The 21,745-nt window shown below is 46.0% G+C and overlaps 1 protein-coding gene across 1 annotated transcript; it reads right to left on the minus strand.

Annotated features, from left to right (window-relative positions):
- Positions 1–20,343: 20,343 nt before the first annotated feature.
- On the minus strand, positions 20,344–21,291 carry LOC147693430 (olfactory receptor 56A4-like). The gene has a single exon (XM_086935988.1). It carries the CDS (start codon positions 21,289–21,291, stop codon positions 20,344–20,346), a length of 948 nt encoding a protein of 315 aa, XP_086792114.1.
- Between the last annotated feature and the right edge of the window lie 454 nt (positions 21,292–21,745).

Consider the following 21,745-nt stretch of genomic DNA (forward strand, 5'->3'; position numbering starts at 1 on the left):
AGCCCATTGTTCTTCACTGTTCATGTAAATGAATGTAAATGTTACCTTCTAACATTCTCTTCTCATCGACTAGAAAAGGTCTATACGACCAGTGGCGGGGTTTGTATCATGATAACACACAATGTTTGAGATTCAAGAATACCTGCTTCATCATTGGTCTTTTGGCGTTGTCACCAGGATTTAAGCTATTTTCCTGGTATGGCTTGTGCTCTGCAAAGGTATAAGAAAATGCCGGCCGGTAGGCATCCATAAAGTTATTCATGCTCCAGCCCATTTCCATAAGGTTTGCTTGTTTATATTCGTTCTTTTCTGCTCACAACCTTATTAACCAGAAGCCATACTCAGACAAAACAGAAGTCTGATAAAGCTGGGGGCACTCTCCATGTATCTTTAGCTCTGACTCGTTCAAGCAGTAGCAAAGCTGATGAGAATATGCTTAAAAGGTAGTGGTTCATACTGGATCTTTGTCTGATACTTGTGAACTTTCTAACACTGCATGCATGTCTGTGCTCACTGCAGAGTTTAAGCTGCAAGGCATTCTCTTTGTGTTCATAATTTCTTTTACGTAACTTCATGAAACCGTATCTGATGCAGCAGCAGCAAGCAGGGGTTGATGCTTATTTACAGTGGCCTGAAAATTGAGCAATCATTGACCTGTCTTTCTTGAAACGGATTGAACATCTGACTTAGAGCAAGGCCTCCCTTTGCACATATTCTAGGGCGTGTTTGTCTCAAAGAAAAAAAATGGGCAAACACTATGTAGACCAAACTTAATACATGTGTTTTCTGTTCTGCTGCCATATGCTGATGTCTGTATTGTTTTCTATGCTTTTACTTTCTATTGTGGCATTTGGAGTCACTTCAAAACTCCTTTCTCATTCAAGGAAAGCAGATTTGACCCTAGATCTATCAACATAGGTACCGCAATATGATGATGATTGTTTTTGCATTTTTGCATGCTAGACCCTGATTTTAGCCTCTGGTTTTATGTAATAAACTTGAAAAGTTAGTATTATGGAAGAAGCCTTATGGACTGAAGCTGTAATTTAGTGGCTCTAGTTAATGGCCAACATAATATCTGTATAACACAGTGTGAGAAAATGGGCTGTTGGTTGAATGGATTGTGGGTTGTGGGTTCTGGTCAAGCAACAACCACAGTCATTTGCAGAGTGAACCACAAAAAGTCACTTAGTTAACCTGTGCCTATCCCTGAGTATCAGGCTTAACGTAGACGCTATGTGTACAGTTTTTAAGCACAACACAAACAGTAATAAAGTGAAACACAAACTAAGAAAAGTCCCACAAAGATTTAAAAAAAAAGAGTACACTTTAAAACATCATTTGAAAACCAAAACAACAAAAATCCAATCAGTAGAACTGGAGTTATTAAGTAGTTTTTTTTATACTAGCACCTAAAAGATCAAAACATCAACTGTGGACATCTAGTTGAGCGAGACCGGGTCAAAGTTGAAAAATATGGCCAACCTCGGTGGATCATGGTTTGAAGAAGTAGATTGGGCCTGATGAGCATTTATCTTCGGACTTTGAAGACATATTGAGAAAATGTTCTATGACTGTAAAGTTCAGCCCTGCTGCAGGAGGTGTCTGCAGAGGAAGCATCGTCAGCGATCCTTGAGTGGAAGGCTTGGGTAGGATAAGTGGGGCATTACGTAGTGAGGCTGGTTAGGTTTCACTATATAATACCTTTACATTACCCCAAATAGGTCCTTTAGATTTAGATTTATAAATCAATCAATCACTGGTTTATAGAGCCCACTACCCACCCATTAGGGTCGCAAGGCGCTGGGGGTTGGGGGGTTAGTGTGCAGGTTAAATGGGGTCATTTAGAGACAGTTATTGAGGCTTTTCTTGAATTGGTTCAGTCCCTAGCTCAGTGCTTATAGTGTGACACAGAGCAGTCAGGCTTTACAAGAGGAACAATTCAGAGTATCAACTTGGGTGATAAGTAATTGACATGTCTCTAAAGAAATCCAACACCAGTTTATAAAAATAAAGCTGAGTTTTATATAAAGGTCAATACCAAAACTAAGACAATCAGATGAGTATACTGGAGTTATGGATTTTTGAAGGAAAAATAAATCAGTGCATTTCAATCTTGCAAAACTATAGCATTGCGGTCAATGGGAAAATACACTAGTAACACTTGGTCACTTTTAGGTCGAGTCCAGTGGAAACCACTAGGGGGTGAGGTGATGTGGGTTTCATGACAAGGCTCCGACAGGCTGATGAATTTTCCTTGCTCATAAGGCCTGGGTGTAGAGTAATCCTGGCTGCGCCTGGTGTAAACGCGGGGGCCACAGATGCTGGTTTTGCTGCTTGGATGGTGCTTGCAAGGAAAGGGGTACACAATCTTGACATCAGGGCCCCTGAGGTGGTGGTTTGAAGATGCTGCAGAATTCCCTCGAGGCACAGTGTCATACAAAGTTAGTGGTATCTCGACTAGACAACAACAAGCCTCAGTCGTAGCAAACACAGCTTTTGATTAATTTGAAGTCCAGGAGTTCGACGGAAAAGATTAGCTGCCTGAAACTTGCTGGAGGTCAGGACTATATCTCCCACAATCCACTAAACTATTACCTTTTGGGCGATCCCTCGTCTGGCCTGATGGACAGTGATTCTTTGGTTCTGGGAGTTCAGTTTGCCAGGGGGCAGCAGGGTACTAGTACCTCTAGTCCAAGGGAGTTTTTGAGTTGCTCTTATCTTGCAGAGAGGCTCCTCTTTCCTTTAGAGCCAATCTCTTGTCCAAGACGAGTCATGGGCATGCAGTTGTAGGGGGCTTGCCACAAGTGCAGAGTACTACGTCTTTGCTTTGTGCAGGTCCTGAAGTCACAGTAACTGGTCTCTTCTTTGTCCTTGTTCGCAATTCAAGCAGATCTGATGATCTGATGAAAGGGGAGCCCCTAACATCCTAGATTTAGGGGTGTTAGGGGTGTGGGAGCTGGTAACATATAAGCTACTAGCTCCATCAGCTAAACTCCCCCTCAGGAGGCCACTTCATGTAGAGGTTTGCACCTCTTCTACCCAGAAGCCTCTATTCCAACACTTTAAAAAAATAGCAGAACCTTTTTTGGCTGTACAGACTAGGTAGCTCAACTTATGTATGTGTCTAGCTTTCTGAGGGCTGACACCTAATTACGAACTACATTTCCACCATGCTTGGATTTCAAATGTGCCTGTGGCAGGGGGTTGGCTTTTTTCACCACTGGGAGGAAGCCTGGTTCCATATCAGAGCTGGTGAGGGCTTTGAAGCTCACTTGCTTGATGTACTACTTCACTAGCCATTCTGCCAGGAATTAAGAGGACAGCTCCCACCCAGACAGGCCTTTGTTTTTGCACCCTGAAAGAGTTCCCACCTCTTGGCAGTGAGTCAGATTCCTGTCTTGGTGGAGGTCAGTAACCTCTAAGATTGACACCTGGGTGCATGCAACAAATAAGAACGACTTGAGAAAAAGGTCCTGTTTGATGATGCAAGTTGTTTGATGCCAAACATGACACTTTTCAGTGGGACCATAATGGACCTTGCAACCTGGAGGTGCCCAGATGTGAGTCCATGTTATCCAATGGCCCCCTGAACATTTATAATAGCCCCTAATAGAAAGATATACTACAGGGACATAAAAGCTTTCACTTATATGTCTACATCTTTATTATAATGCACTCTCCGCCCTGGGCTCAGGAGGCTTACCTTAGGGGAGGCTGACATATATTATACAATAGTTTTTTTTACCTTGCTATACATGGTAAGGGCAAATTCAAGTTTAAGTGCTGTGCACAGCTCATGCACTCTGCAATGGCAGGACTGCTGTTATCTGTTTTCTTGGGTCACTCAGGGTGGCATACTCAGTGCTTCAGGCCTTGGTGACCCCTTTAATTCCTTAGCCCTGGGTACCATTGGAACCGCCTACCAGGAAATTATAAGGGGTTAAAGTCCTTGCCAATTGGGATTATCAATTCACATTCATCATGTTTTAGGGAGAGCACTGGCACTGGGGCCTAGTTAACAGATTTGAGCACACTTTCAGAGTCACAACCATCAGCATTGGAGAAAAAAGTGTGGCGATGACCATATAAAAAGGGCACTTTCCTACATCGAACTAGTCTCTCTTTTAGGAATAAACAATCTCCAGGTGTACGAAGCAGAGGGATGTCACCGAAGACAGTTCCACAAGGCTGGAAAAACCTCTGGCGAAATGTCACTGAAAATGATATTCTGCTTTGGAGAAGAAAATAGTGGGAGAGGCCACAAAGTCAATCCGACTGGCAATGCACCTGAGCAGGTTTTCTAAGTCCTCAGTTTTGGTATTTGCCCATCTGGGCACCTTTAAAACCACAACCAAGGGCCCAATACTGGTGAGACACCACTGGGAAGTTCAGTACTCACTCAGGCTGGGTTCAGGTATGGGTTCAAGATGGTAGGAGCTTTTTGTGTCCCTGTGGCCCTGAAGAGGAGTCAAGCAAAGTAGCCCTTGGAGTCACTCTTGTAGTTCTGGGTTCAAGTGGAGGTGCAGGGCTGGTATCTGAGGGTTTAAATTAGGCTCCAGGCAGCAAGCAGTTCTTCAAAGCACAGCAAAGCAGTTGTGTTGAGTGCACAGCAGGTCTCAGAAGCAGGCAGTCCTCATAAAGTCCTTCTGCTGGTCCAGGCGTGAATTGAAGGTTCTATTTTTATACCCTGGTGCCCTTCCTCTGGAAGGTGGGAGAAGCTTCTCGAAAGGTTCTTTGAAGTGCATGGAATCCCCTGCCTTGGCTCCAAGCTGTCTGCTGTGACAATATGGATGTGATAGGTCCTTTGTGTGAGGATGTATGACATCACAACGCATGCTTTTACATCACATGCTTTTACATCGCAACTTTTACAGCGCATGCCTTTACAACGCATAGTGTTGAGGGGTGCTGGATGGTGAATAGTTTAATTTACTATTCCAACTCCAGTCCCCGTGGATAGTAGGGAAGGTGTTGGATAGTAAATTAAATCTATTCCCTATCCTAGAGCGCCCCCCAGCGCAATGCGTTGTAATGGTTTGCGTTGTAAAAGTTGCGATGTAAAAGCACTGTGTGGTAAAAGTTGCGTTGTAAAAGATGTTTCCCTTTGTGTGAAGGCAGAGCACACCCTATTCAGGTGGAAGTGGGGCTGTGCTCTGCTCTGCTCCACACTCCATCCTGCCAACAGATTGCCCATTCAGGCTAACCTAAGCCCTCAATGTGTGACTGTCTGGAAGGAATTAACAAAGTCTGACTGTCAGTTACACCACGCCATGTGCTCCATGACAGGCAGCAAGACACAAAAGGAGTAGGTGCCGGAAAATGCTAACGTTCTAAAAGTGAAAATGTACATGGAACACTCATTGTGTGTCCCTTCTGTCGCACTGCGTCACGGGTGAAACCTTCCCATTTTTTAACTCCTTAGAACCATTTTTGAAATCTTTTGACTATGTTAACTAGTATTTGCTCGAAATTCTTTCAGTCAAACACGCTTGTGAAACCACCCAGGAGACAGTGTCATAACAACTTCCGTCTTTATTTTTCACCTTTGCAAGTAACTTCTGTTTGCCAATCCAGGCTTTAAACAGAGACTCGTGAAATCCAGAAGTAAAACAAACATCCAAGTTGATACGTCTATATTACCCAATGCATTTTGAACCAAATTGGTTCTTCTTCAGGGGTCACTACAAAAATAAAAGCCATTCAGTTGGCTATTCACTGTTAACCTTCAACATATATAAAACATGGAAATACAAAATGTATACGTGCAAAAATGTATATGCGCAAAATGTATACCTGTATTTTCCCCTGCTTCCCAAACCCATGAGTCTCCATCAAATCCGCTCCCCATTATTCACTCCCTGATCCCTTCACAGAACATTGCTAAACTATACTCATCATAATGTGACTGTACCCTCGTGCTAGACATTATTCAAATAGAAGCCCACTGTGTTCTAACAATTCTCCGATAGAACTCTGATCTGTCCATGCATTTAAGCCCACCTCACTTGTCTCTTTCCTAAATCAAGATGGTGCCATACCTTATTGAAACTCTTAATCCACGTCCTCGATACCTCATGCTTTTCTACCTTTGTAATGAAGAATCATTCTTTCTAGTTGCCTTGATGACCGTTACTTTAACACAGTGCCCCTCCCAATAAACGTCTTGGATCTAACCCCGTGATCATCGCCCAGAGATGTGCTAAATTATTCAAAAAATGTAAAATGCTACTCCAGATCCCATAATGCACTACACCCAACGTTGCTCTAATCAACTCTACCCCAATCGAGCAATAGTGATTTTACATTTACCCCACCCTTCACTTCTAATTTAATCTCCACGACCACAGTGCAAATAAGGGAAGGAGTGCATCCTTTAACCTCAGTTTCTAACTTTCTAAAAGTGGCATTTTCAAAATTGTAATTATAAATACGACTTTACCATAAAAAGGGATTTTTCATTACGATGTCATAGCTGCCAAACATGAACTGATACCTGGACCCAGTCAAAAGTTAGCACTTATCAAATGTAGGAGGCAACCCAAAAGTATCTTATGGGACAGGTTGGCCTCACAGTAGTGAAAAACAAATGTAGGAGTTTTTCACTACCAGGACATGTGAAACTTAAAAGTAAATTACAACTTTTTAATTGCAATGTACCCTTGCCAATGGGCTATCTAGGGCCTCACTTGGGGGTGTACTATATGCAATAATTAGGGTGTTTCAGGCATAACATGTGGGTTACTTTGTCAACTCAATTTTAGCACTTTAAAACTTCATTCAGGCTGCAATGGCAGACCTGGGACATGTTTTAATGGGCTACTCAAGTGAGTGGCACAATAAGTGTTGCATTCCTCTAGTAGCATTTAATTTACAGAAACCTGGATATATGGTATGTTGATTTAACATGGTACTTACAAGTAAACTAAATATGCCAATCAGGTGTAAGTCAATAAAAGCATGTTTAGGGGAGAGAGAGCAGAAGCACTTTAGCACTGATTGGTAGTGATATATAGCAGAGGGTCCTAAGGCCAACAAAAAACAATGTTAGCAAACAAAGGGAGGTAAGTAGTCTGAATGTTTGGGACATGACAACCCTAAGGCAGACAGGTCTAACACTCAGTATGTCCTTTAAATATTACTAATGATTGGAAAGGGACAGAAGATGACATTTAAATCCAAATTGTAACTTCAGGTCATGCACATAGCCATTCAAATTGCAAGACAACCAGTTGTGAAAATATTAAAGTATTGTGTAATATTAGTTTTCAGGCACAATTACAATGGCCATAAAAGTTCATAAAAACACATCATGAGTAAATATAAAACATTAAAAGCAGTAACATTAAAAAGAGTAAAAGAACACACTACAGTACAATACTTTTCCTAAAATGTATAACACCTTATTTCCTTAAGAGCTGTATTGAAGAATACAAAATCCTGATGTTCTTTGCAAGAAAAATGTGTTTTAAATAGTTTTTCCTCAAACCCACATAAACACCACAAAATAAGATAAAGTGCTGTATACATTGCGGTATTATTACGACAAAAGGTCGGAGCGCAGAGTTACAGCAAAATTGGTAATGCCGCACTCCGACATATTTAGAATGCAGGGATGCGCAGTATTAACAAAAATATGGTGCACCCCTGTGTCTCCCCTGGCACTGGTACTAATAAAGCTGCCTAGTGCAAGCCAGGCACTGTTGCGCCATGTTGCAAGGGTGCCTGCGCTACAGGGGCGATATTTTATGTGCAGGAAGGGAAACCTTCCTGCACATAAACAATCTTGAAAGGCGATTTGCTCTTTCTATGTTTGCTGTATATTTCAGGACACATAGTAAGAGCAAAATATGAGGAGAAATTAATAATATCTCCTTGTATCGTCAGTCTAAGACCAGGTATTGCCTGGTCTTAGTTTTTGGTGTCACACCATCATTCTAAATATGGGGCTGAATCAAAAAGCAATGGGTGCAGCGGCACAACACACACTGTAACACCCATTGCAAGCCCCTTTTACGCTAAGTGAAGTGTGAAAATGGGTCGTATTCACAAGGGGCGTTAAGCCACATTCAGTGGTTTAACACTGCTTTGTAAATAAGGAGAAGGGGATATCGCCATCAGAACATCACTAAAAGTGACATTCTGGGCACGCTATCCCCTTGTAAATCTGCCCTGTTTGTCAAAACACAGTTACAAGAGCAGGGAGTCGTGACTAATGGCCATTTTTTCATATCAGTGAAGGTAACCTGGTGATGGATAGTGCCCAGCCATAGTCTGGTTAAAAAAAATTATGTTGTTTATTTGTCACCCAAATCAAATAGGATTGGCATTCCTCAGGCGGATCATTCAATACATATGGAACAGCTGTGTGCTTCCTAGAATAATCAGACATTCTATGCTCCTGTCTGTAGTACATAAAAGAAGCCTTAATTGCATTTTCCTCAATGAAAAGGCTACTTTTAGGATTCCGCAAGACAGGTAAATCTAACAATACCCTAAAAGAACATTATCTAGTGCTAGGCAGTCTAAAACAATTTAGTCAGTAAAGCTAGTTACCGTTTTTATCCAGCTAGACAGCCAATGCAATAAGGGTTTTAGGGCTAAAGTGTCCTCTAGAAAGTCCAGTCCAGTGTCCTTGTAGACTATAAAAGATGATGCAGATACAGGTATACACAATAGATGCTTCAGGAAGCGGGTCTCCTGCACCTGAAGAGGTGTGCTGGATGTATAACTCCATACACCTCTCCCAAAAGTACCAGTTGATAAACCTCTCACTTTGTATATTTCAACCATTTCCTTGACTGGTTGACTGCCAATTTTATGGAAAAATCTAAATACTCCATCACACATTCTGCTCATTTTCTGATGGGTATTTGAAAAATGTTGTGCCGAAGATCTGGTATTAAAAAAACAAAATACCTAGAGAGCAAAAGTAGAGAGCAAAAGATATTAACACTAACAATTTGTGATCTTTAAATGAAAAAGGTCCTACACTTATGCACCTTTTTTCAGCATAGCATCGTAAGTGTATTTGCCTTATTCATTTTTATTTTCCTGGATGCCATAAAGCTCCCAAAAGTGTCCATCAAATTTTCTAGGCCGGCAGGCATCCTTGATAGCAGGACAGCATTATCGCCATGCAATTAAATTAGGACCGGGCGGTCCTCAAAAATAGGTGGGTCAGTCTGCAAAGTCTGGAGAGTACCATCCACCCCATTAATAAAAAGTGAAAACAGGAATGGTGCCAATGCACACCCTTGTCTGATTCCCCTCTTTATCTTAAATAAAGGGGAACATTTCCCATTGGGGATCCACCACACCGCGGCCAATAGATTTTCATATAACCGTGCTAGGCTTGACCAAGTCTAGTTAGGTCGGCAAAACATAGAAATAAGGACCCAGTCTGAGCTTTGGTATACTTTGCTTTAAGCAGTTCAAGGTTTGCATATTGCCTGACTGTCCCCCGACCTCTCCTAAACACATATTGTACCTCTGATATGATGGAATCACTCTCAGCCCAATTCTCCAATCTCTGTAAAAGGACCTTTCCCATCAATTTGTCTGAGGAGCCTAGGAGGAAAATAGAATTATAACATTTTGGATCAAACTTATTCCCTTTCTTGAAAATGAGCACTATGATCGAGATGGCCCAAGAGGGGGAATCAATCCCTCCCGGCTGCGGTAAATACCCTCGTAAGAATGCTGCCCCATAGCTCCCCTACTGCTTTGAACGCATCAGCTAGTACCCCATCTGTTTATGGCAAGAATGACTCCTCCAGAATAATGCACAACAAGATTTGGGGCTTGAGCAACTCTCCCTTGCCTGTTGCTGATGGTTTGTCCACCATATGAGAGTCAAACATACCCATAAAGTGGGTGACCCATGTATCACAGGAAACCAAGGAAGTAAGCTCAGGCAAAGAGTCATCAATTAAAAAAAAATGCATTCACATTGCGCCAAAATAAAACTGAATCCTTTGTCTCTGTGGCCTCAGCTACATTTAACCAGGCCTCCCCTTGTAACACACTCTTCCTGGGTACGAGTATCTGCTTATAATTCTTACGTATTTTTTTGATTACTACAAAATTCCTTGAGAGTTTCGATGCCTGTGTGCATGAGTGGCTAAACCACCCCTGTTTCTCTGTCCTACCAAATTTGAAAGGTCTCAGAAGTAGAGATTTAGATGACCCGGTGATCTGCCCAAAGGCATTCAGTATCCCATCATGGTGCACCTCCCCCTCTATAGAGTAACTACATTAATTTGGGATCAAAGTGAACAATTCCTGTACTGCTTTATGAGGGTGAACCCTGCCTCTTTAATCTGGACTCCATTAGGCCAACCTTAGATAAAATTTATGATACATGTGTTACTTTCAGTGTCATGCACCTGTATTATCAATGAGATGATTATTGGGTTATGGTCAGTCACCGCTGTCAGGGTGATATTAACAGAGTGAACCATATTCCTAGCAGTAGTAGAGATCAGCTTGATCAATAACAGTATGTGCATCTCTGTCAATGAATGAGGGAATCGGTTCACTAGTATCCACACTGCTACCTTCCAAAAGAATACAATGATATTTGAAAATCAAGCCGTTCAGAGCTTTTCTGCAGTCAATATGGTGGAAGTGCAGGATTTCTACTCATCATTGGTTGCGCCACATATTTGTCTTGCAGGAAGGGAGGGAATAGTGAAATCTCCTAACCAATGAATGTCATTCTCGGAGTGAATTATCTGCAGACATTTCTCCAATCCAGCATTGAGTGCATGGACAACAGAACTACGGGATGAGTTAAGGATGTTATTATAAAAGTTGACCACAACCAGATCAGACCCACCTTTAGGTGATAACCAATGAAGTTGTGCATAAGATAAAACAGTCACAACCCTCCTGGTGGTAACAAATATCAAGTTATATACCAAAATCTGCAGGCCATCTTTATCCTGCCCTGCTGGGGATGGGGTAGCTCCCAGGGAAATAGATATAAACCCAGCTACATAAATTGGTTCCCAAAGCCAGGTCTCCTGAATGCAAATTAAGTCAGAATCTAAAGTAATGCTGCTCCAATCTGGGGAGCTCAGCTAGCTTTGAAGCCCACATAGATTCCAGTAAATAAAACAACATCCCCTCATTATCATAATAGTTAGGTACTACCGGTAAACTAGGATGAATATGAAACTACAAAGTTAGTTGACTGAATTGATTCATAGCGTTGAGGAGGAATATGGACTGCAGAATTGGATAAACACCCAGAACGAGAGTTTGGCGATCCTAGAACCTGAACATCAGCTTTGTTCATCCCTCTAGGCCACATGGTATTCAATGGTGCCTGGCATCAATTGAAAGCGTTGGGGCAAGCAAATGGGTCAAAAAAGGTGTTGTGTGGGGGCCTGGCCAACAACATGGCCGAATAAGACGTGCTCCTTGGTAGCTCCCTCCGAGCTGCATGTAATCCGCTGTGAAAACACTGCAAACCAGCCCCGTTCTGGCAGAAATCAGCGTACGAGTGCACCCGACACCAGCTGGGACCGAGAAACCGAAGCTTGCAGTGCCGGAGGTCGGGAGATTACTGCTACGTGGTTCCCGGGAGCTCCGATGACTGGCCTCAAGATGGCGGCCGGGCACTGAAGGAGGAGAAAAGTCCGGAGTTGTCTGCGGCGCACCGGAGAATCGCACCAGGGCCAGCTTGCACCCGTCGGTGCGGTGAGGGCCGGGGTGAACCTCAGACTGGGGAACGCAAAGACAACGAGACGCGCGGAGCTCCGCGACTTGCCCTCCCCCCTTCCCCGGCGTAGATGGCGGACAAGTAAGTGGTGGAGGCGACCACAAGCTAGCCTCGGACTGCACAATGGGGGTGTAGCGAATCAGCGTGGAGGAAGCCGGGTGAGCACCGGGGCAGAGACGGATTGCGGGTCTACGCCACGGAAGGAGGCGCTCCGGGGGCCTTGGAGCCGGCCCGATTGGAGAGGAGAGACGGAGCCTGACGAGCCGGTGAAACCCGGCACTGCGACAGACCCAGGTCAGGAGGAGCAGCGGGCGCCCGGTATGGCAGAGATTGCCCCAGGGGGGGTACCACATTAGACTCCGACAGCTATTCTGAGCCCTGGCCCGGGAACCGGGGACACAGGGTCCCGAGGGACGAGTGGGGGCAGGTCCGCCTGGGACTCTATGTGTGTGGCAGGACTCTGAGAAACAGCGAGGCATCGTGAGAAGGCTCCAGTGATCTGGGGGCAGAAACTGTACTCAATGTGCAGCAATTGAGTGGGGATACGGCCTCCCTTTAGACTAGGTGGAGAACGTGGCAGACACTGGAGGCCAGTCAGATTGGCAAAATTGGATGCGCTGCTACAGGGGTCACTGGTAGACGCCATACAGTCAGAGGCCTAACGGGGACGGCAGTGAAATACCTCGCCGCAAATCCGGCCCAGGCACAGGGACTCTACCCTTGCTAGATGGGGACAGTACCAACGGGCTCTAATAATTAGCTGGACACTACCTTTGAGCTGGAAGTCCTAGGAAGCTGAACCTCTATGGAGATCCCACCACCCGGTCACCGGAAATAGTGTCTCACAGGCGGACGCCCGGACCCAAACAGGAGCGGTCTCCCTGAGCGCCCTCCGTCAGGTGCAGGAAGGCGACTGCCGAGGCACGGACGCGGCCTGCGCCCCGTCCATTCCCGGGGTCCGTCCAGCGGCCTGTCCCTCACCACCACTGACTCTCCAAGATGACGGGAGTCTGTCTGAGCTGCGCAGGGACGCATAGGGAGGGGAGCGGGCGAGAGAGAGCCTCACAAGAACCACCGGGGCGAACACACCGGTCGGGTGTTCTCCACAACAGACCGGAGCGAGGAGGAGAGGGGCGTGGGGAGACTCGCGCAAACATCGGTGAGCGGCTCGCGGGCCCCCGAGAATCCGGAGATACTACTGAGGAGAAGACTGATCCATTGAAGCGCGACTACTGAGCGAGACACAAGGTGAATAACAGTGGATCTCGAGTGGCGGAACCACCTGCTGTGCAGTTATGGGGAAGAAGGACACTGTACCCAAACCGCCCAAACAAGGGCCCATGGACAACTTTGCCGCGCCTAGACAGATGGTGGAGACCCCCTCGAACACATCCGGCGTGCGCTCAGACACTGATCTTCTCATGGGGGCCATTCAGGCATCCCGAGCCGATATCCAGGAATCACGAGCCGCCCTGGAGGTAAAGATAGGCGAAGTGGGATCCAAAGTCACATTGCTGAGGCAGGACTTCTGAAATCTATCCGACAGGGTAACTTCAGCGGAGGCGCGGATGGGCGAAGCTGAGGACTCGATTACGACCCTGAGAAAAGACATGGCGGAACTCAAGGCGTCACATCACCAACTCCTGTGGAAGGTTGATGACGCGGAAAACTGAGCGAGATGCAACAACCTTCGTTTCGTCGGTTTTAGGGAAGGAATCGAGAAGACGGATATGGTGTCCTTCCTTCACTCCTGGCTGAAAGAGACCTTCCCGGCGGTGCAATTTTCACCCTGCTTCATTATCGAGAGAGCACACAGGGCCCTCCTGGCGAAACCACCGGGGGGTGCGAGACTGCGACCGGTCATTGCACGCTTTCTTAATTTCGCAGACAGAGACCTGATCCTCCGGGAAGCAAGGAAACTGGGGGAGATCCGTCTAGAAAACGCACACATCATGATTTTTCCGGACTACAGTCAGGAGGTGCAGAAGCAGCGCCGCTCCTTCGACGCTGTGAAAGCGAAACTCAGAGACTTGAAGATTTCCTATATGCTGCTCTTCCCAGCCAAGCTCAAGGTGCTGTAAAAGCAACAATCGCTCTTCTTCACTCATCCGGAGGATGCCTGGCAGTGGCTGGAGGAACGCCCAATTCTCAACAGTAGGGAGGCAGCCGGACGGGAGGAGCTGGTCAGATCTTTGCGAAATGGGCCCATGTGGGAATTGCCAAAGACACGGAGGATGCATTACAGGCGGGCAAAGAGACAAAACCCTGCGACACCTTATCGAGGCCGTGGCTCGGGAGGCACACGGAAAGGAAGATCGGCCTCCCCGAGAGCGGGGCCTGAGGCGGGCTCGAGATTCACCTGTTTAAGGACGATTGCTCGTTCGGAGGGGGACGAGGACGATGAACTTGATAGCCGTGCCTCTGGAGGAGAGGAAATGGGTGACGACAGTCAATACGTTCACCCGCTAGTGGATGCGATCCGGGTGTTGGAACAGGACATGTCGGAACAGCACAGCCCGCCTGAATCAGAGACTCAGGACTCCAGATCTTGAACGGGAGCAGATCGGTCTATTGAGTATGCAGCTCGGTGATGGGAAGCACGCAAGTTTACACGCCCTTTTGTTATTTAAGTTCACTGTTTTATATAAGTTTGTGTTCCGAACCACTCTCTTGTACCGGTAGTGGAGGGAGGGTATTAGGAGCGATCTAAGGGAGGGATGTGTGGGAGAGCGACAGGCCTTCTCCTACGGACAGTTCTGTCTTTTGATGGGATGGGACTGGATGGGGAGGGAGGTGGGGAGGGGGTGGGGAGAGGGGGTTTCCACGTTGATTTGGGCTGGGGGAGGGGAGGGGGGAGTTGGCGGGTAAGGGAAGCAGTCGAAAAGAAGCAGTTACACCCCTTGAGGTTCCACACTGCATTTCCAAAACGAACTTTCACCTCAATGACATTACACACTCACGAATGGCACGTACACTAATAATACAGCCAATGGATAACAGGGGAGTTAGTATTTTGACATGGAACATGAACGGGCTGGGCTCCAAAGTCAAGAGGGGGCTGGTGAACTCCTACATTAAGAGACTAGATCCTAATATTACCCTACTCCAAGAAACCCATCTTAAGGGCACGCAGTGCGCCTTCATAGCTAGGGGTCGATTCAGGGTGTTGGGGCACGCGGGATATACATCCGGCTCCAGGGGAGTGGCGATCATTATCAAAAAGTCCTCCCCATTCACAATTTCACGCACCTGGGTAGACCCACAGGGGACATACGTTCAGGGGATATGGAATAGATCTACATACATAATACTTTCAGTATATGCACCACCTAAACTACAGACACGTACACTTACGGCTCTGGCTAGCATTATCTTGGACACGGCAGACACCATCCAGATCGTGGGGGGTGACTTCAATGACGTGATGGATAGGGGAAGGGACCGTTCGGGGGAGACAGATAGAGGAGGAACGCGGACAGCTTTGGCCAACCAGATTGACACCCTGGGTCTTACTGACATCTGGAAGTGGCTACATCCCACGCGGTGTGCCTACTCCTATTACTCGGGGGCGCACAAGGTTTTCTCGAGACTGGATTACGTATTCATGTCCAGGCAATATCTAGAGGTGAGAGACACGACGGAGTACAAGGCTAGAGGGATATCGGACCACTCGCCATTGTGGGTACAGGTGGGCCACGTCCGGGGCTCTCCGGAAGTATCCTGGCGCCTCGCTGCCTGGGACCTCCAAAACGCAGCTATTCGGCGCGGCCTGAGGACTGACATTAAGATTTATGTATCGGAAAATGAAGGAACAGTGGACTCGGAAGTTACCTTCTGGGAAGCTATGAAGCCAGTCCTGCGAGACAGAATGCGCAGTAGGAAGGGAGAAGAACGCCGTAAGATCCAGGCTGAAGCCACTGATATCGAACAGGCCATTTTAAAGTGGGAAAGGGAATGCCGGGGCAGAGGAGACGATAGTATTCATAGGAAACTGTTAGATGCCCAAAGACAATATAGAGAGCTCGTCACCAATGAGGCAAAGACTCAGTCCCTGGTCACCCTTCACCGTCTTTACGACGTGGGCGATAAATCAGGCAAGCTCCTGACATGGCTTAGCCGCAGGGAACAGGAGGCCAGGTGGGTTGAGGCCATAAGAACTGTAGAGGGAGTGCTAGTGGCCACGGACGTGACAATTGCTGACACATTCGCCTCCCACTATGAACTTTTTTATGCGGCAAGGGATCTAGGAACATGTGAGGAAGCGGGTCCTTACTTGGACCAAGTGGACTTGCCCACAGTGTCGTCAGAGGACCTCACGGTCCTGGAAGCGGATCTCACGACGGACGATATATCGGACGCTATAGCTGAACTGAAGCCCGGGAAAACTCCGGGCCCGAACGGGTTTCCGGCTGAGTTTTTTAAATGTACGGCGGACCTTCTGGGTAGGCATTTGAAGGGGCTCTATACTGGAGCGTATCGGGATGGTCAACTACCCCCAGACCTCTCCTTGGCCACAATCATCCCGATCTACAAGGATGGTAAACCGAAAGACGACTGTGCATCCTACTGTCCCATATCCCTCCTCAATACAGAGGTTAAAATATTGGCAACTATCCTAGCTCGGCGCCTGAGGTCAGTTATTGTAAATCTTATACACCTGGACCAATCCGGCTTTTTACCAGACAGGGCCACCAAGCTAAACTTGAGGCGCACTCACAATTGGCTCCAGGAGGTGAAGGGCTGAGATGAGCCACAATGGTTTCTTTCCCTGGATGCCGAAAAGGCCTTCGATGCTGTACATTGGCCATTCCTTAGTGGGGTGCTCCGCAGGTTCAGGTTTGGACCTAAATTTCAGAAATGGATACAGTTCCTATACACTGCCCCGCGGGCTAGAGTGCGGGTCAATGGCAAGCTATCGAGGGAATTCCCGATCCAAAGGGGGACCCGCCAAGGATGCCCCCTGTCTCCCCTCCTCTTCACACTCACTATTGAGGTACTGGCAGCCAGGATACGCCAAAATGAGAGCATCTCAGGCTTTCGCAGGACGACATCTGACCTCGTGCAAGAGAAAATATCGCTCTATGCTGACGATGTCCTTCTGTATATTACGAACCCGGAGACGACCGTACTGGAATTATTCCGGGAGCTCGGGATTTATGGCAGATGGGCGGGACACACCATTAATTGGCACAAGTCGATCCTCTATGACCCGGGGGGGGGGTGGAGAGATGGACAAGGCTGCCCGACCAGCTATTGACGACTACTGAAGGCTTTCAATATCTTGGAATCTACATTACATTGGACAAGGCTCTATCGTTCCGAAAGAATCTGGAGCGAATAATGTTAGACGCGGTGGTAGACATGGACAGATGGAGGCAGCTCCCACTCACTCTTCTGGGTCGCGCCGCGATGTACAAGATGATAATACTACCTAAATTCCTTTATGCACTCCAGAATGAGTACTATCCACTTCCGGCCTCGGTACTTCCTAAAATTCACTCCCACCTACGGTCCTTTCTGTGGCTGGGTAAACAACCTAGAGTGGCACTGACTACACTCCAAAGACATCAGTACAATGAGGGGATTTCACTACCCAACTTAGAAGCATACTATTGGGCAGAACATATGACGCCGATAAATGACTGGATACATGCCCCGGTCGATCACCCCACTTATGCCCTGGAAAGATTGAAGTTATCGCCCCACAATCTATTGTACTATATTTATGGAGGGTCCGGGCGGACACCGTTGTTGCCTGCCACTACCCTCACACTCAGTGCCTGGAACAAGGCCTCGAGACGCATGGGCTGGGACAAGAAGCCGACGCGGCAGACGCCTCTGTGGCATTGCCAATGGCTGACGGAACTCCGCAAACTCCGTGGCTTCCGGGGGTGGGACGACATCGGCATCTCCACAATAGGGGATGTAATTGCCAAGGGGGAACTGAAGTCATTCCAAACACTTAGAATTGCCTTTGGGCTACACCATTCCCAACTCTTCAAATATACCCAACTACGCCATGCATGGCGCGCACAGAATATACCACTTACTGACATCCCGGAATATGCTCCTTTGGAGGGACGGCTCCTTCAGGAGAAGATCCCGGGAAAGGCGGTCTCCCTAACCTACAAGACCCCGACTAATAATATGTTGGGAGACCTGCTGAAATTGAGGCACACCTGGGAAGGGGACTTGGGGGTCATGGAGGATCTGGACTGGGAGATTGTATTCATGCACCCACGAGAAGTAGCAATCAAACCCAGGCTACGCCTCATTCAGTTCAAAGTGCTTCACAGGGCGTACTATGACAGGCTAAGACTCCATAAAATGGGAAAGGTAGATAACGCACAATGCCTCCGGGGATGCCAACAGGATGGGGATTTTTTTCATACTATATGGTCATGCGACAAGATTCGGACATACTGGAAACACCTCTTTACTGAACAGGGGGAGGTCTTGGGGATTACGCTTCAATGTGAACCTAAGCTAGCACTGTTGGGCATGACTAACAACGTTGATTTATCACGCCCACTTATTATCTTCTTGGTAGTGGCTAAAAGAGACATTGCAAAGTATTGGGGGCACCGGAATCGCCGGGATTGGAGGAATGGAGGAGAGGGTTAGACCTGTACATGGCAGCAGAAAGAGTGACGTATAAAGCAAGGGGGTGCCCGAAAAAGTTCAGGAAAGTATGGGCCAAATGGCGACAGTATCATGGGTTGGATGGGGGGTTGTGAGTGTGAGATCCATGCAGTAATACATGATACTATCACAGCTTATGCTTTGAAGATGCAACAGGCTGGGAAGGAAAGGGGATTGTTTATGCTGATGGAAATAGACTGCTATGCTTGTTCGTTTTACGAGGGAGAGTTGGGGGGACGAGTTTCTTATGAGGGGGGGGGGAACTGTAAAAGCAGATACCCTTCGAAGTGATTAGAGGCATTCAATAATAATGAAGTCATTCGCCGCCCGGCCTTCGGGATGTGGGCTAAATGGCAGTGTGAGACCTTTTTAATTGTATTCACTACTGCAATGATGATCACCTAACCTATTGATTGAATGCTGCAACTCTTTTTTGTGTTTCTGCAATACAAATTTTTATTAAAAAAAAAAAGGTGTTGTGTCAGGGAAAATGAAACCTTGGCATGTAATTAACACCACCTAAATTGCTGATATGCATTACATTAGCATTTTAAAGTTAAAATGTTTAACGTTAAAACATGAATGTAATGCTTGTAAGTGATTTAGTTTACAGTGATTATAAAAAATCAAAAATTAAATATTCACTGCAATCAATCAGGATTTTTAAAGCACAGCAAATCACCCATGAGGGTCTCAAGGCGCTGGAGTCACTAGTGCTGCGTTGATAAAGCAGTGAAAAAGGAGGCAAAAGAAGGCGAAACACTAAAAAAAAGGGAGAGAGGAAGGAGAAAGCAGTAAAAATGAGGCAAAAGCAGGAATCACACTTAGAAAAAAAGGGGATGACAGGAGAAAGAAGTAAACAGCAGGAGAACGCCCTCAGAAAAACATGAGCAAGGGAAGGAGAAAACAGTACAAAATGTATGAAAAAGCAGGAGAGAGCACTCTGAAAAATAGGGACAAAGCTTTGCAGTGCAGCATCACAGGAGAGTTGGGCCTGGGACCTGCTCAATTATGTTGTGCTGTGGCCTCCATTAAGTAGGTCCTTGGAGGAGGGAGGGTCACTGAGAGGTGGTGGGTCGGCCTACAGCAGAGGAGGGAATAAAAGCGGCAAGCAGGAGTAGAAAATGAGGAAAACAATTTGTGCCCTCAGCGGCAACACATCTCCACCCAAATGGGGAAATTGCAGGTGCATGTATTAGGAGGACATAAGGGGTGTCTCTTGCCCATACCATTGTAGAACCAAGTAGAGTATGTGCCAACTCTGCTAACACAAGGGCATCAGCTCACCAAATCCTTGTGAATCACAAGATAATAAATCAATTTAGATGCACCTTTCCCTGCAAAGCAATGGCAGCTTATTGGTGCCTGAAAACTCTTACTGCAAAATGTAAACATTTCAATGGACAGTAATAAGAATGCTGATGGACAATGGCATTGCAAGCCACCATGAGGATGCCTGAGTGAAAAATACCCTCTACACTGAACATGCAATGCTGTGGCATATAGTTGATAACATTCAGAAAGACACAATTTAAAAGGCATGAGTGGATGGCAAGAGAGGCAGGTGTACTTCTGGGTGGCACCTAATCACAGTTTTGCAGCTCTGTCTTCTCTCTTCAAGCTGATGGCCTCTCAATGGCATCTCCACTGTGGGCTTGCATTCATTCTAATGCTCTCATATTGGGAACAACCCACAAAAGCAGGGTCAAAGCCTCAGCTCTCGCCACATCCTATGAAAGCAGATAGAAAGAACCTTCCACAGACGAAATCCTGTGTGTGTCTACTTATTGCATTGATGCACGCCTCATGGTTTTAGAATAGAAATACATGTATGTGACATGTTCATGAGTGATGTCTTTAATCAGATACCTAAGCAGTTAAATACTTAAAAAACAGCTAATGTTCACTTGCAGTTAGTGGCATATCTGGAGACATTACGTGCTTTGGGATTTGCAGTTAAAAAGCTAATTTTGTCAGCAAACGTGCTGCATCCTTCTGAATACCTTCGGAATCTCCTGGCGAATTTCCTTGCTTCTGATACCATACACCACAGGATTCAGGGCTGGGAGGGCAAGATGTTCAGTGAGCCTCAGCAGGACATGGATATAGCGTGGTATAAACTTATCCACTCTGTTAGACACAGGAATCAATATTAAAGTGCAATAAAGAAGACCCACCAAGATCAGATGAGAGGTGCAAGTGCTAAAAGCCTTGCGAGCGGCTCCGGAGGAGCGCATCCTCAGTACAGCTCGGAGGATCATACCGTAGGAGAAGGCCAATGATATAGAAAGAAAGGACAAATAAGCACTTAGAATGAATAAGTGATAGAGATTATTGGCCGCAATGCTATCACAGGCAATCTTTGCCAGAGGGAGGTTCTCACAGAGGCAATGTGGTAGGGTATCTCCACAGTAATTCAGCCTAGCAACTAGCAGGGGATATGGCAAGAAAATAAAAGAATTGCAGGTTAATAATACTGCAACTGCCTGTACGGTTCTCCTGCATGTGACGATGGAGGCGTGGTGCAATGGGTTACATATAGCAACATAACGATCATAAGCCAGACACATGAAGAAGGATAAGTCTAGTCCTCGGCAAAAAGCCAATATGAAAATTTGGCTGAAGCAGGCGAATTGACTGATTGTTGTATCATCAAACCACAGGACAGCCAAGGCTTTCGGTGCGACTGTGAGGCTCATAAGCAAATCCACCATGGAGAGAAGAAAGAGGAAATAGTACATGGGTTGGTGCAGACGCGGCGATGAGTAAATTGTTGCTATGAGGGTTGTGTTGGCTGTGAGAACCACAAGGAAGAGAAGAGCAATGGGGATGGACAGCCAGTGCTGCCAACTCTCAATCCCTGGGAAGCAGATCAGCACAAATCCAGAAACACCTGAGGATCTATTGTATATGGTGGACATGTTAAAGGTTTAGTTCATATATTACCTACAAGAAAATAATTAAACAAGGGATCAGTAATTCTCATGACATCGAGCTGGTGACACACATATTTTGTCAGAAGTGGTCACTTGCAATTTTTTTTTTAAAGATTGATTTTCCTTTACTTACCTATAAAAGGGTAACTGTCCTTTTCAGTTATTTTGGTTTATAGGTGATTTATTGTGGGTTGCTTGAGGTTTAATCGTAGGTGATTAATATGACAATATGTTTAAAATTATAAATTACATTAATTTCAAGTTGTAGGATTATTTGGGAGAGATGGGGGATAGTTTTTAAGAAAAATATCTATATTGGAATCTATGTATCTATATATTACTCTGGTGGTGATAGTTCAAGTTATATTTAGGTCAGAGCTATCATAGGGAAAGCATTGTTTGTTTTCCTAATATCTCAATATTCCAATATCAATGAATC

The sequence above is a fragment of the Lissotriton vulgaris genome, chromosome 8 (assembly GCF_964263255.1).
Source record: "Lissotriton vulgaris chromosome 8, aLisVul1.2, whole genome shotgun sequence".
NCBI classification, from domain to species: Eukaryota; Metazoa; Chordata; class Amphibia; order Caudata; family Salamandridae; genus Lissotriton; species Lissotriton vulgaris.